The sequence below is a fragment of the Lissotriton vulgaris genome, chromosome 5 (assembly GCF_964263255.1).
Source record: "Lissotriton vulgaris chromosome 5, aLisVul1.2, whole genome shotgun sequence".
NCBI lineage: Eukaryota > Metazoa > Chordata > Amphibia > Caudata > Salamandridae > Lissotriton > Lissotriton vulgaris.
The window spans coordinates 1,506,983,428-1,506,999,174 of record NC_141693.1 but is presented as its reverse complement, the minus strand read 5'-3'; the positions used below and the strand labels follow the sequence as shown (position 1 = coordinate 1,506,999,174).

The following is a 15,747-nucleotide window of genomic DNA, read 5'->3' as shown; positions in this document are numbered from 1 at the left end:
CTCCCTCAAGATTGGGCAAGTCACGCCTATACTCAAGAAACCCACAGCTGACCCTGACGCGCTTGACCTCACCCAAATCTGCAACGGTCCGACACATGAAAAAGGCTCTATCATTGACCAAAGGAGACTCTACCCAACTAGTCGCAATCGAACCATGTGACTGGTCAGACCACCACATCATCACCTTCTTCATCAACGAAAAAGTCAAACTTAACCCGGCGTCCTATCACCAATATCACCACTCTAGCAAAACTGTTAGAAAAATGCGTGCAACTCCAACTGACAAAACACATTGAGCAGTTTGACCTCCTCAACTCTCACCAATCCGGATTCAGAGCAAAGCATAGCACGGAAACGGCCATGACACACATAATAGATGATGCCCTCCAAATCCTTGATCACAATGAGTCTTGCCTCCTCATCCTTCTTGACCTTTCTTCAGCATTTGATACGGTCAAACACGAGAATCTACTGGAGCTCCTAAATACCAGAATGGGCATATCCGGGACGGTTCTCAAATGGTTCACGTCCTTTCTGCACAACCGTTCTCAGAGGTTCAAGATCAACAACGCACTGTCCTCGCCTGTGCCAGTAACACTGGGCGTCCCGCAAGGTTCCTCCCTATCCCCCACATTGTTCAACCTCGTCATGGAACCACTCACCACCTTGCTTCAATCTTCTAAGGTACATTTCCATATGTACGCCGATGACACTCAGCTCTACCTCAAGCTTCAATCCCCTGAAGACATCAAACTGTTGAATGCCACACTAAGAAACACCCAAGCTTGGCTGGCCGACAATCACCTCAAACTAAATGCTCTGAAAACTGAGTTCCTTCTGATCTCTCCTCCTGCGAAAAAGGCCATCACCCAAACCTGGCTCAATCATCTAACCGCACTCAATGTCCAACCCACCATCGTGGACTCAGCGAAATCCCTTGGCATCACACTGGACTGCAATCTCGACATGCAGCAGCATATTAGCATAGCAACTAAAGGAGCCAACTTCCAAATCAACACGTTGAGAAAACTCAAACCCTTCCTACCACCCAAGGACTTCCAAACTGTGGTACAAGCCTTAGTCATTCCTCGCATAGACTACGGAATCGTGGCTCTCAGCGGGCTCCCCCTGACAACAACGGCTCCCCTAAGAGCCTCCCTGAACGCGGCCGCGAGACTCATCACTGGCTCAAGAAAACACTCGCATATATCCCCTGACTTAAAAGCCCTGAACTGGCTGCCTATTGAAGCCAGAATTCAGTTGAAAATTGCCTGTACGACACACTCGGCCGTACACCACAAGGCACCCAACTACCTCTCTCATAAGCTGACCATATCAGGAGGCTCAAGATCCAACAGAAGCACAAACACTCTCCTCCTGAAACCACGCAGATTCCGGAAGGAAAAAACATACAAACGCTCCTTCTCTGGAATGGCACCTAGGATCTGGAATGCACTCCCGCCAGAAACCAGGCTTATCCCGTCCACTATACTCTTCAAGAAAGAGGTGAAGGCCATCCTTATGGCTAAATACACCTAAACACTATTGATACTGGAACAATGACAGTATTTGGCTCCCACATTATCGGCCTCAATAACCTGCAACGCACCCACTACTGACTAATTCTTTGCTTTCAACATTGTGTTTACTCACCCTCTGGGGTGCTATAATCTTATCCGTTTGGACATTGTACTGCTTCCATATTATTGTTTCTTGATTGTTATTACTCTGTATACTCTTGTATGATTGATACCCTATTTTTGCAACTCACTGTCTACGGAATCTCATATTGATTTAAGAGTCTTGTTTATCCTACCTACTGTTTCTGTAAAGCGCTCTGATATCTGCAAAGATCTTGTTCGCGCTATATAAAACTTTAAAAATAAAATAAAATAAAATAAGATGTCCATTGACCATCCATGATGACCTTTCATTTGAACACTTGTAGTCTGAGGAATGGCCCATAACAGTGGTTGAGATAGAGAGCATCGAAATTCCTCACAGGCCAGGCAAAGCTACGTCTTCTTGCTCAGTTTTTCTGACTTGCCTTATGTTTTTCCATTGTGGATTCAACAATCTGCTAATCCACTGTCAAGGCTGTGCTGGTTATGTGGTGAACTATACCCATATCCGTGGCTGTATGCTGGTCCTAGCAACAGTGGAGAGTGATGCTAAATGGCATCTGATTATAGTCGCCATGGCACAAGTCTTTTAGTAGATAAGATCCACCTGGAGTATAAAACACCAATTGTTTCCTTCCTGATAAAATTCACAAGTTCTCTTATAATTGAAGTGCTTACTTTCCTAGTGGGATGTGGAGTTCGTTGTGTTGGGTTACATGTGTGTTTGGTGGATATGGGACGTGGAGAAACTATCTGCATGATGAAATGGTGCCTCTAGGTGGCTTACTCAGTGTAATTGCCGTACACATGTTTTTGGCTCTTTAGGTTACAGAGTTGTTTGTCTTCTCATTTTATCTTTACTGCTGATCTGCCCCTAATTGACAGAATGTGTACCTCATAAATGTTGAATCTTTATTTGGACCAAAGTCTTAAGAAGTCTTGAAAACAACAAGTGTTGTCCAACATTGGATCTTTTTTATATTCTCATGCTTGAATCATTCTCCGTCATCAGGCTGGGAATCACGGGTACATTAAAATAATAGTATGTAGTGAAAAATGTACAGCATACAGTATATAATGTAAAATGACAATCTGCTCTAAACAACATAGTATGTTGAGTAGCACATTCACCTCATTTGCAAGAACCCATTCTTCAGCCAATGAAGTGGAGGCTTACTCCCCCTAGAGGCCTCTACGGCTCAGATTTCTACTGCATGTCGTTTGTGAAGGAGTCCCCTGTCAGAGGTCTGCTCTAACCTTTCAGTGAACCTTACTTTGTTTCCATTTTGGTCTGCCTTGGAATTGACCCAGCCCTATCTCCAGCACTACTGGACTGTGAGTTGTTTGTAGGGAAGATTGTTATAATGTTTGGAATATGGAGATTATTTGGTGTGACAATTATCTGTTACCAACTGCCACCATTGCTGGCAAAGAGAAGCTATTGCCATTTAAAACCTGTTTATCTTTTGGCAGCAATAAAATGTATACGGATGACCCGCCTTCTCAGTGTATTAATTGTCTTTATCCTAAACCTAAATCAGCAGAATGTAAGAATTGTGTGTCTTTCTCAACTAAGACTCTTAAGAACAGAGAATGGAGGCTGGCATTATTTCTTATGAGTAAGGAGAATTTTCCTCCTTAAAGAAATGCTCCCTCTTTAGGGGAAGATTCAGTGAGAAGTGCCCCTCCATGCACTCTCTTGAAGGCAGTGCACAAGAGGAGACTTATACAGTTTCTGATTTGGTATAGCGCTTGTAGCCACCTCCTCTGCTGACATACCAGAGCCCACTACTACAAAGATTCACCTGTAGTGAAAAAGAAGAAGTCTTCAAAGGAAACCTCGTCAATGATGAGACTGTCCACAGCTTCAACTCCATCATCAGTGATGAAGATACTGTCGACGACTAGCATTCCATCGATGTTGACATTATCGACAATGACATCGTCATGCAATCCGTCGATGATGACCACACCATCGACAATGGATACATCATTGATGGCATCGCCATCGAGAACCACGCAACCAATAAAAAACATGTGACAAAATGTTTATTCACCCTTAACAGTGACCAATTCACCTTCAGTGCAGTTATCGCAGTCCGATCAAGAAGAGGCTAGTGAGTATGCCTTACTGACAGCATACAGCCCAACACAAATGGATGTGAGATATGTCCCAGATTTTGGAGAGGAAGCAATGGAAGAGTCCTACAGGAGTACAAGTCTGGTAGTACTGGAATTGATTTAAGGCAGAAACCGCCTAAATAGTATAGATAACCAGATGTCGTTGAAGTGCCAGTGGCCTTTTATCAACATTGCAACAGATGATAGATACTTTTAATAAGTTATTGCTGCAGCAGCCAACTAATAATCCTATCATTGGGTACCTACTGCACCCATCCTCCCACCTCCTCAAACTGCTCCTTTACCAGTTTCACCTCCTAGGCAGCCATCACCGCTACCTCCTCCTCCAAAGCCAAGTGGATCAGTCCATGAAGAAGATATGGAAGGTATAAAGTCTAATAGTTCTGCATATTGTGATATAGAGAGAGAGGATGGAGAGCTACCACCAGGCGATGATGGAAGAGATGATAACGGGCGAAAATTAATTGTCTCAAGTGGAAATGACGGCCCAATCGCACAGGATGCTGCAGATTTTATCTCTAAATTTCATTCATTGATTGAAAGAGGAGCCAAGAAATTCAGCCGACCTATGGCCTCTGTAGATCAACCATGCTTTCTTTACAACTATAAATAGCAACCTTGGAAATACGTTAAGTCCATACCCATGCTTGATTTTGTCTGGTCAGAAGGTCTAAAACTAATGAGGACACCTGCTACTGTTCCAGCTGTGATATCTGGTCTGAAGAAGTAATACAAGGCCCCGGATTCAGCTCCAGCTTGCCTCACTCGTCCTACTGTACCAGATTTAGTAATTGCTTCAGCAGCTCAGAGAAGAATCAAAACCTCAAAAACCCCATCATCTAGTCTGCCAGATAAGGATAGCAAATGTATTAATGATCTGGGCTGGGGAAATACCGCTACGGCAGTAACCTTGATTAAGACAGCCATTGCCCTGGCAATTCTAGGTCCTTATGATCACCAGATGTGGCATGCCTTTACTCCATTACTGGAACTTATTCCTAAGAATAAGAGGGAAAGAGCGACAGCCACCCGGACCCCGACCACAGTTCAGCGACTCCATCGCCGACCTCATCAGCACCCACGCCTGTACGGACTACATCCTCCTCGGGGACCTAAACTTCCACCTCAAGGACAACAACAATGCCAAAACCAGCGCCCTAATCGACAACCTCGCCAACCTCTGACTCAGACAGCTCGTAACAACACCCACCCACGCCGCTGGACACACGGTTGATCCCATCTTCTCCGAAAGTCCCCACGTCTCCTTCAACCACACCACCGCACCCCACTGGACCGACCACAGATGCGTCCACTTCACCTTCAGGAAACCCACCACGCACCACCGCACCCAACAGATTCCACGCCGCTGCTGGGGCAAGGTCACCGAAGACCAACTGACCACCACCCTCGCCCTGAGACCACCTCCTGACCCCACCGACCCGACACTGCCGCCCTCAACCTCAAACAGTGGATCAACGACTGCGCCGACACCCTCACTCCACTCAAGATCCCGCCACCAACCACTCCAGCAAAAAAGCTACATGGTTCACCGAAGACCTCCAGGCCTCCAAGCGCACCTGTTGAAAACTGGAGAGGAACTGGCTCCGCAAACGAATAACAAACCGCTATACGGCCCACAAGATCGCCACCCGTAGACACCACCAACTTATCGGGACCGCCAAGAGGACCGCTTTCAAGGAGCGACTGGACAACAACGAACACAACAGCAAAGAGCTCTTCAGCATAGTGAAAGAACTCTCCAACCCCAGCTCCAACACTAACGACATTCCCCCTTCTCAAGACCTGTGCGACTTGCTGGCCACCTTCATCCACCGCAAGATCGCCGACATCCACAACAGCTTCGACGCCACGACCCCCACATCCACCGCCAAGCCCACCACCCCTACGACCACCATCCACACCAGACGCCTGACCGCCTGGTCCAACGTCAGCGACGAAGACACCATCAAGGCCATGAACTCCATCCACTCCGGATCTCCGTCTGACCCATGCCCACACCACGTCTTCAACAAAGCCAGCACAGCCATCGCACCCCACCCCTGGAAAACGATCAACATCTCCTTCAAGACAGCAACCTTCCCGGAAAGCTGGAAGCACGCCGAGATCAACGCTTTACGGAAGAAACCCAAGGCGGACCCCAAGGACCTCAAGAATTTCTGGCCCATCTCCCTGCTCCCGTTCCCGGTGACAGTCACAGAGAAAATTGTCAACAGACAACTGACCCGATACCTCAAAGACAACAACATCCTGGACCCATCCCAGTCCGGCTTCCGCAGCAACCACAGCACCGAAACAGCCCTCATCGACGACATCTGGACCCTGATGGACAAAGGAGAAACAGCCGACCTCATCCTTCTGGACCTTTCAGCCGTCTTCGACACGATCTGCCACCGCACCCTAACAGCACGCCTCCACGACGCCGGAATCCAAGAGGAGGCCCTGGCCTGGACCACATACTTCCTCTCCGGCAGAACCCAGAGCCTCCCACCCTTCCGCTCCAAAACCACCGAGATCATCTGCGGCGTACCTCAAGGATCCTCTCTCAGCCCAACGCTGTTCAATATCTACATGACTCCACTCGCCCACGTCGCTCGTCAGTACAGCCTCAACATCATCTCCTATGCCGACGACACCCAGCTGATTATCTCCCTCACCGAAGACCCTCTCACCGCCAAAGCCAACCTCCACAGGGGAATGAAGGCCGTCGCCGAATGGATGAAGGACAGCAGGCTGAAGCTGAATTCTGACAGGACGGAGGTCCTCATCCTTGGCTCCACCCCCTCAGCCTGGGACGACTCTTGGTGACCTACCTCGCTGGGAACAGCCCCAACACCCACCGACCACGCACGCAACCTGGAGGTCATCCTCGAATCCACCCTCTCCATGACCAAGCAGGTCAACGCCGTCACCACATCCTGCTTCAACACCCTCCGAATGCTCCGCAGGATCTTTAAGTGGATCCCCTCCGAAACGAGAAAAACCGTCACCCAGGCCCTCGTCACTAGCAGGCTGAACGACTGAAACGCCCTCTACACAGGAACAACAACCAAGCTCCTGAGACAGTTGCAACGCAGCCAGAATGCCTCGGCACGACTGGTCCTCGACATCCCCCGACGCAACCACATCACCCCCCACCTGAGAGACCTACACTGGCTCCCCTTCAACAAGAGGATAACCTTCAAACTCCTCATCCATGCACACAAATCCCTACACAACACCAGACCAGCATACCTCAATGGACGACTCAGCTTCTACACCCCCACCCGCAGCCTCCGCTTAGCCAGCCTCGCCCTCGCCACGGTCCCACGCATCCGGAAAACGACCGCCGGCAGCAGATCTTTCTCACACCTCGCCGCCAACACCTGGAACACTCTCCCCACCAACCTACGACAGACCCAAGGCCTGCTGACCTTCAGAAGACTTCTCAAGACCTGGCTCTTCGATCAGTAGCAGCTACCCCCCCAGCGCCTTGAGACCCTCACGGGTATGCAGTGCGCTCTACAAATTCCTTGATTGATTGATTGATTGAAGTTCAGCTTCTGTGGAACTGAACCATTTCACACAGGATAGACATTAGTGGAATATCTGCCAGGCTGCCAGAACGATCACCCGGATTCACTCAGTGGGCAATTGTCATATTGTCACAAGCGGTAACTAGAACAGAAACGGGTAGATAACATTTCCAGTCAGTGGGGCACCTTACAATCAATCTGTTTGCTTCTCCGTACATCAGGAAATGCTGTGCTTTCCAAACAGGTTTTAGCATCCAGGGACGATGGGCAATGCTCTTTCGATCAGTTGGTCCAATGTTTTTGCCTACGCCTTTCCTACTTTCCCCCTGATCCTTAGGGTGTTGAAGAAGGCGAACATAGACCATTGCTTTCCGATCCTCCTTGCTCTGGCGTGGCCTTGCCAGTACTGGTACATGGAGCTACTGCAGTGGCAGCATGTCCAGCCATTCCTTCGAAGATTTATGCAAGGATATTGTCCAGACATAACAGAGAGATTCTCCATCACAATCCCTAGTCTCTGAACTTGACAGCATGGTAACTGGCACCTAGAATTAGGCCCTTTGGATCTATTGCAGGAGTGCAAACAAATTCTGGCGCAGGCTGAAGCTTTAACAACTAACAAGAAGTACAATGCTAAATGGAAGGGTTTCTGTGTCTGGTGCAGGAGTAATAGTAGTTATCTACTTCAAATAAAGCTTTCTCAGATCCTTCCATATTTTTTAAGTTTGGCAAAGAGTGATCTCAAATATTCTTCAGTCAGGGCACATCTGGCTGGAATCTCGAGATTCGGAAGGACTGACACATCACCCTCTATTCTGTTTTCCCTAAGGATCATTAAACAGTTTATGAGCATTTCCACCTCTGACATCCTCCGGTTCAATGGGCTGTAAAATCTCCTCATCACGGTGCAAAGGAGAAGGAAGGACCATCTACGCCTTCAGGAGTGTTGAAGGCTGCTACAGCTTTCAAGAAACCATCTTCTCTGTCATCTGAGAAGTCAGAGAAAAGCTCCAAGTCGTCGACGACACTACAGAAGGCTCCGTCGACGAAGGCATCGAAATCCAAGGTATCTAAAGTGGTACAGTCGACGGGCTCGTCGACGGTACAGGGGACGTCAACAGGATCGTTGACAATGGTGACAGCGACGTCAACGAGAATGTCGGCGGGATATCGACGACAGCAGCGACGACGACGAGCAACTGTTGTTCCGGTCTTGCCACGCCTGGAAAAGAAGTATAAGGCACCTGAGGATGGTCTGGCATCCTTGACTGGACACCCAAAACCGGACTCTGTGATATCGCAGGCGGCACAGAGGAAGTCCTGCAACCCTTCGGCACCCCTTACCACTCCTCCTGATAAGGAGGGCAGACGATTCGATAACACTGGGAAAAGATTCTATTCAATGGCTAGTCTCCTGGTCCGGGCGGCAAATGCTTTGGCGATACTGGGCAGATATGTACGCCAGTTATGGTGTGACCTTTCACCTTACTTGGATTCGCTTCCCCAGGAGGCAAAGGGTGAAGCCAGTAAAATACTGCTAGAAGGGGTAGCAACATCGGCTGAAGTGATAGATTGTGCCATAGACATTGCCACTACAGCTTTTCGTTCACTAGCGGGTGCAGCCGTTCTTCGCCGCCAAGGATGGGTCAGAGCGACGTGGTTCAGGCCGGAGGTCCAGAATAAGATCTTGGACCTCCCTTTCGATGAAGAGGAATTGTTCGGTAAACACATAGATGATACTCTCCAAGAAATAAAGAAGGATACAGAGACTGCTAGGTCTCTTGGTACGCTTCAATACCGGAAAGCTCCTTTTAGAGGTGCCAGAAGGAGAAGTACCAACACATATAGAGGCTCATACCAACAGCAATGGTACTCTTCTTATGGATCGACATCGCAATCATACCGTCAGCCCTATCATCAAAGACAAGGCACAGCCTCGTCTTTCTCTAGATCGAATGCATGAGGAAAGCAGAACCGCCAAGGACGTGATGCGTCCTAGAGGCAATAGCGGCATTCTGGCTCTACCTACTGTACCCACCTCCACAACAACATCTGTAGGAGGCAGGGTATCTCAATACCTCCACAACTGGTCGCAGATAACATCGGACCGTTGGGTACTCAACATCATTCGAAAGGGCCATACTTTGGAGTTCACACAAATCCACCATCCAAGCCCCCTGCTGCCATTCCATCAAAACATCTGCGTCTCTTGCAGCTCGAAGTTCATCAGATGCTCTTAAAGGGAGCTGTGGACCTGGTCCCCTTCTCTCAAAGAGGGGAAGGATTCTATTCCAGGTTCTTCCTGGTAAAGAAGACTCCAGAGAAATGGCACCCTATTTTAGACCTCAGGGAGCTCAACACCTATCTCATTTCTCAATCCTTTTGGATGGTCTCGCTTCAGGACATATTGCGTCTCATCAATCCAGGGGATTTCATGGCCAAGCTCGATCTCGAAGATGCGTATTTTCACATGCCCATTCACCCAGCTCACAGGAGGTTTCTACGGTTTACAGTAGCTAGGAGCCACTTTCAATTCAGGGTTCTGCCCTTCGGACTTAGCTCTGCATCAAGGATCTTTACCAAGGTGCTGGCTCCGGTGGCGGCATTCTTAAGGAGAAACATTTTTCAAGTCTTCGCTTACCTGGACGACTGGTTGCTGAAGGCCCGGGCCAGGGAAGCTGCGATGGAAGCTGTCAACGCTTGTACAAACCTATTTCAGAATTTGGGTCTTACTCTCAACAAGGGAAAATCATCTCTGATTCCGTCCAGAACAGCTCGTTTCCTCTGAGCCACCTTGGCCACAAATCTCAACAAAGCTTTTCCATCCCTAGAAAGACCAGCAAAACTACAATCCATGGCTCTGCAACTAGACAGACAATGGAAGCAGATTCAAGGCTCATTCGACGACAAAGTGATGATTACTGTTGCAAGGAAAAGAGCAGCCTTGTGGTGGACGAAGCAAGGAAACCTTTCCCAAGGTCTATACTTCGTAAGCAATCCAGCTCCGCAAGTAGTAACAACAGATGCCTCACTGGACGGCTGGGAAGCGGTGCTTCAGTATCTTCAGGTCAGCGGGCATTGGTTGCCCCAGCACCGTCTTCTTCAAGTCAACCTCCTAGAACTAAGGTCTATCAGGCAAACCCTGCAGGCGTTTCTTCCGCGATTGCAGGGGTCGGCGGTTCTCGTCCGGACGGACAACACCACGGCCAGGCATTACATAAACAAGGAAGGGGGTACCAGATCTCTGCCGTTGTCTCGAGAGGCCCAGAAGGTTTGGGAATGGGCTATTCTTCACAAGATATCGCTACAGGCAGAACATCTGCCAGGTGTTCTAAACGAAAAGTCGGACAGACTCAGCAGGATGTCGTCTGTCACCCACGAATGGGAACGGAATCAGGTGGTTTTGGAGGAGATTTTTCAACGATGGGGCAAGTCTTCGATAGATCTATTTGCCACTCCGATCAACAAGAAATGCCGGTTTTACGCAAGCAAGCTTCACCATCGAGGGTCATTGGAGAATGCACTTTTAATAGCTTGGTCGAAAGCATTTGTGTACGCCTTTCCCCCATTCCGTTGATCCCACGGCTTCTCAGGAAGATAATGGCTGAACTGTGCAAGATAATTTTAATAGTCCCTGCTTGGCCGAGACAGTTCTGGTTCACGGACCTTCACCTATTGTCTCTCGTCCCTCCTCTTCCATTGCGGACGATTCCGGATCTTCTCACGATGTCCCGCGGGCGGATTTGGCATCCGGATCCATAATCCTTGCACCTGACGGCATGGCTCCTGAGCAGCGAGAATTCATGAACCTTCCCATCTCAAATGAAATAAGAGAGGTTTTGTCTCAAGCTAGAGCTCCTTCTACGACTAAAACTTACCGTTTAAAATGGAAGATATTTTGCATTTGGTGCAGGAAAGAAAGTCTGAACCCTTTCTCTTCTCAGCCTCATCAACTTCTACCTTATCTCTTGTCCTTGCCTAAAACAGGATTGGCTCATTCATACATAAAAGTTCACTTAGCAGCGATCTCTCTCTACAGGCGGTCTGCATCTGGACCTTCTCTATGGTCTTCAAGAATAATCAAGCAGTGCTCAAGGGCTTATTCTGAGTTTTTCCACCGGTGAGGCCTCCGCCTCCCACTTGGCATTTGAATTTGGTTCTCCAACAGCTCATGAAAGATCCCTTTGAACCAATTCATCGGGCGGACATGAAATTTCTTTCGTGGAAATTGGCTCTCCTTCTTGCTCTCACATCGGCGAGACGCATTATGGAATTGCAGGCTCTCACAATATGGGAACCTTTTCTTCAGTTCAAGAAAAAAACCTTGATTTTAAGAACTAATCCGAAGTTCATACCTAAAGTGCCTTCAGACTTTCACCTAAATGAACCTGTGATTCTCAAATCATTCTTTCCTCACCCTTCCACATCAGCAGAGAGATCACTCCATTCTCTGGATGTGCAGCGATGCTTGAAATTTTATTTGGATCGCACCAAAGGGTTTCGCAAGTTTTCACAATTATTCATTGCTTTTGGTGGTCCACGCAAGGGCCTTCCTCTTTCAAAGTAAAGTATTGCAAGATGGATCTCCAGTGCCATTATATATTGCCACTCAATATCGGCAAACCGCTGCATAGAAGGATCAGAGCACACTCCACAAGATCCGTTGCTTCATCTACAGCTCTCTTCGTGGGAGTACACATCAGAGACATTTGCAGAGCTGCGACCTGGAGCAGCGTACATACCTTTACGAAGCATTAATGCTTGGAATCCTTGACTCAGGAGGACACGGCTGTGGCCCAGGCAGTCCTGAGGAACCTCTTCCACTGATTGGTGAGCTTTCCTTACTATCCCTCCTTCCTTTTTCCGCACATTTTGTATCTCTTGTTAGTACAAATGGCTTTTCCAATGTGTATATGCTTATTCTCTTATGAAAGTATGCATACTGAGATATTTATATATTTATGCCACAAAATGTGCTTTCTTGCTTACTGCTAGCTACTCTGATACAAAAGCATGGGAATCTATGAAAGTTCCAATACTGGGGCAAGAAAACAAGTTACTTACGTGTAACTTTGGTTCCCCTGTATTGGTATCTTTCATACATTCCCATGCGCCCACCCTCCACCCCGAGGAAAGCTCAGCCTTCAGCAGCTGTGGTTACTGTTACACTACGGCTACGAAAATCTGAGGTTCTGAGGTTCCTTCAGGAGAGTTCTATGGGGTGAGGTTCTTCTGATTGGCTGATGCTTAGTTTGGTCTCTTTTACAAAAAGAGGCGGATATGCTACAGAAGGGAATGAGGCCTAGGCCTTTTTCTTTCTCTTTTGTACCTACTGCTATGTTATTTTTGTTACCGAGACTCCCATTCCGACGACGGGGAATGATACAAAAGCATTGGAATCTATGAAAGTTACCTATACTGGGGAACCAAAGTTACAGGTAAGTAACTTGTTTTCTTCACTCACCTGATTGCCCAGGGATTACTGTTGGTCTGTGGCTCCAGATGATGAAACAAGAAACATTTACAGAGATTAATGCCTATACATTTTGGTACTCCCAGGGGTTAGCAGTGTGAGTGCGCTCAACACCTAGCACATAGTTTTCCTTTAATAATTAGGACCAGTTGAGCCTCCAGCAGGTTCCCCAATCTTCCTCACGAACCCCCTCACACGCATCCTTTTGGGTGCTCAATCCACTGGAATCCCCGAATACCAGAGCCCAGTCAGTCAATTTAACTGGACACTAAGACTTTTTTTGTGAATTTCCTTCCAGAGCTTGGGTAAGTCCCTCGTTTGAGTTGAGTCGAAAGCTTTGTCAACTAGGTTTAGACACACTGAGTTGCCCCAACTTGAGCTCAAGCCACCAAGAAACCACAGCAGAGGGAAGTCATATAATGGCAAACTAAACATAATGGTGCATTCTGTGTTCCTGGTGGTAAAGCTGAGGATTACTTGAGGATTTTACCTACTTGGAAAGAAAAACCTATATCTTTTAGAGGTAATGGAACAGGCTGGAGGTTGAGTTAGTGTTATTTAGTAAATCATTCTAACCCTCTAACATCGCCTACAGTAAGCGTTGACTGTTTGAAAAACAGGCCATCTAACTGGAATGTAACATATTTATGTCCCAAATTTCATTGTTTTTTCAAATAAGGCTCATTAACTGCTGATTGATCCAGGACAGACCAAGTGGGGCCCAACAATCATATGTCAAGTTTTGTAAATGTGTATATCAGGTGCCCTCACTGGTGGGAGAACGACTATAGGGGGTTTCCTAATTGAAAAGCAAATCAATCATTAAGAGAGCCAGCGTTTCATAGTATATTGCTCACGCTTTCCATCTGTCCCTTGCTCTTATTTTCAGAACTTGCACAGAATCACGAGTTTTATAAAAATGCTGATGTCCGGCCACCCTTCACCTATGCCTCTCTCATCCGTCAGGTGAGAAGCTGTGCTGTCTGTTTTACTTTGTATTTTCCTGTTTCTTTTCCTAAAGAGATGTTGGTCTTGTTTTGGGAAGTACTGGGTGGATATCTGGCTTACTGGCAGATATTACTGAGAGCTGGATTTTCATGTACATTGCATCTTGGTTTTCTACGTGTATCGGGAGCAACTTATTTTCTGCCTCTTGGATTGTTGTAGATTACATGCTGTGCACTATTTTGCCATCTAGTGTTGGGTTCGGAATAGAACAAGTTGTTTACTTCAAGTTTGGCTTGATTTCAAGAATGACCCATGATCACGTAGTTGAAACCCATAAGACATCATCACGCAGACTCCACCTTAGATACATTTTTTTGCAATCTGGTTTGGAGCTAAAATGTGTTGCTGTGTCTCGGAAACTGTGTCACTTCTGAAAAAACTGTACTCTATACATGGCAACAAAGAAAGATGATACTGATGAACATCATCAACTCTGCAGCGCATCACACTCTATTGCACCTACAAAAGAAATCAAATCAATGCATGAATAACCATCAAATATAGAAGACTTCATATTCTCGTTCCAGGTGGTATGAGACTGACTCCGGTGGGTGGGGAATGGGAAATACTACTTTTTAGTTTGAAACAACAAGTCGGCACAAACTGATGAGCACTGGATATGTAAACTGTGTCTTTTTTGAGATCACAACTTTATTTGCAAAAGTATAAATATTGTGATTGTACTGAGAAAACTTCACTGATAGTGACCTGAAAAATCCAACTTGGGTAGCTACGGAGGCAATGATACCAAGGACTCCTGCAGTTCTTCAGAAGTACGAATTTAAAGGCAGAAACATTTTGCTCAGATGATCATGGGCCCATGCAAAAAATGTTAATGCCATCAGACCAGTACCACAGAGGTCCCGAGACTCAGCCTTAGCAAATTTAGCTCAGTCACTACACGAGGGTCACTCGTAGCACAACCCACACACTAAAAAGATTGAGCATACTCTAAGTCTCGACTCCGGTGACCTGAGGGCTCCTGAAAGCCTGCCTCGGGAGATAAGGAGATTCGGCCCAAAAAGTAAATATGATGCCAAAGGATAATCGAAAGCCCATAGCCGAAGGCATGCCCTTTGCTGGTGCAACTTTGAAACCGACTGATTTTCGACTTTGAAAATATCAACACCACCCAAAAAAAAAAATGAGATCGATATTCCTGATTCCTCGAGACCACAGACAACAACATAGGAGGTAGCACTCAATACAAAAATACATCTCTATCAAACCCTAAACTGTCCAGAACAAAATCTCAGAATTGTGTGTTTAGGCCCGCTGGTCAAATTAACCAGTCCTTTATCATAGAGTCCACAACCTTCTGTTGAGACTGGTACCAAATGCAAAATCCATTTGAGGTCGCTGCACCCATATTATCACAACGCTAATTGTACTTTGGGCCATGAACTAGAAGTCAGCCCACAGTTCCTCAGACACTTGCACCGTCACCTATTCCACTGCATGCACTCATGAAGAGGAGGATCTGGCGAAACCAGGTGAAGACCGTGTCCCTCATTCTGAAAATGGGTGGCATAAATACTCCATATCATTAGATTTGATTTGATTTGGTGATTTGTAGAACGCTCGAATGCCCGAGGGCGTCTTGGCGCTGTAAGAGATAGAGACTGACTGACCGTAGTAGTGGTGCACCACCTGGTTAAGATGAGAACAGCCAGGTTTTCAAGTTCTTGCGGAACGACCATACAGAGGGGCTGTTTTTCAGATCTGCAGGAAGCTTATTCCAAATTTTTGCTGTGTTGCCAATGAAGCTTCTCCCCCCCCACCTAAGCTGTTTGAATCTGGAAGTAACCAGGAGTTTGGCGCTACTGGATCTTAACGTCCTAGTTGGTTCGTAAGGTTTTCGGTTACTTTTCAGGAATCCAGGGCCTGAACCGTGAAGTGATTTGTACGCTAGGCATGCTGATTTAAACTGGATTCTTTTCCCTACCGTGAGCCAGTGTAGGCCTTGCAT

General features: G+C 47.0%; 1 protein-coding gene across 3 annotated transcripts in view; it reads left to right on the top strand.

Moving 5' to 3' along the window:
* FOXP4 (forkhead box P4) overlaps nucleotides 1–15,747 on the top strand; it is a 305,849-nt gene that overhangs the window by 251,703 nt on the left and 38,399 nt on the right. For all 3 annotated transcript variants that reach the window (XM_086923539.1, XM_086923540.1, XM_086923537.1), the window contains exon 12: nucleotides 13,660–13,736. In XM_086923539.1, the coding sequence (XP_086779665.1) occupies nucleotides 13,660–13,736 (77 nt within the window). The remainder of the gene's footprint in view (nucleotides 1–13,659; nucleotides 13,737–15,747) is intronic.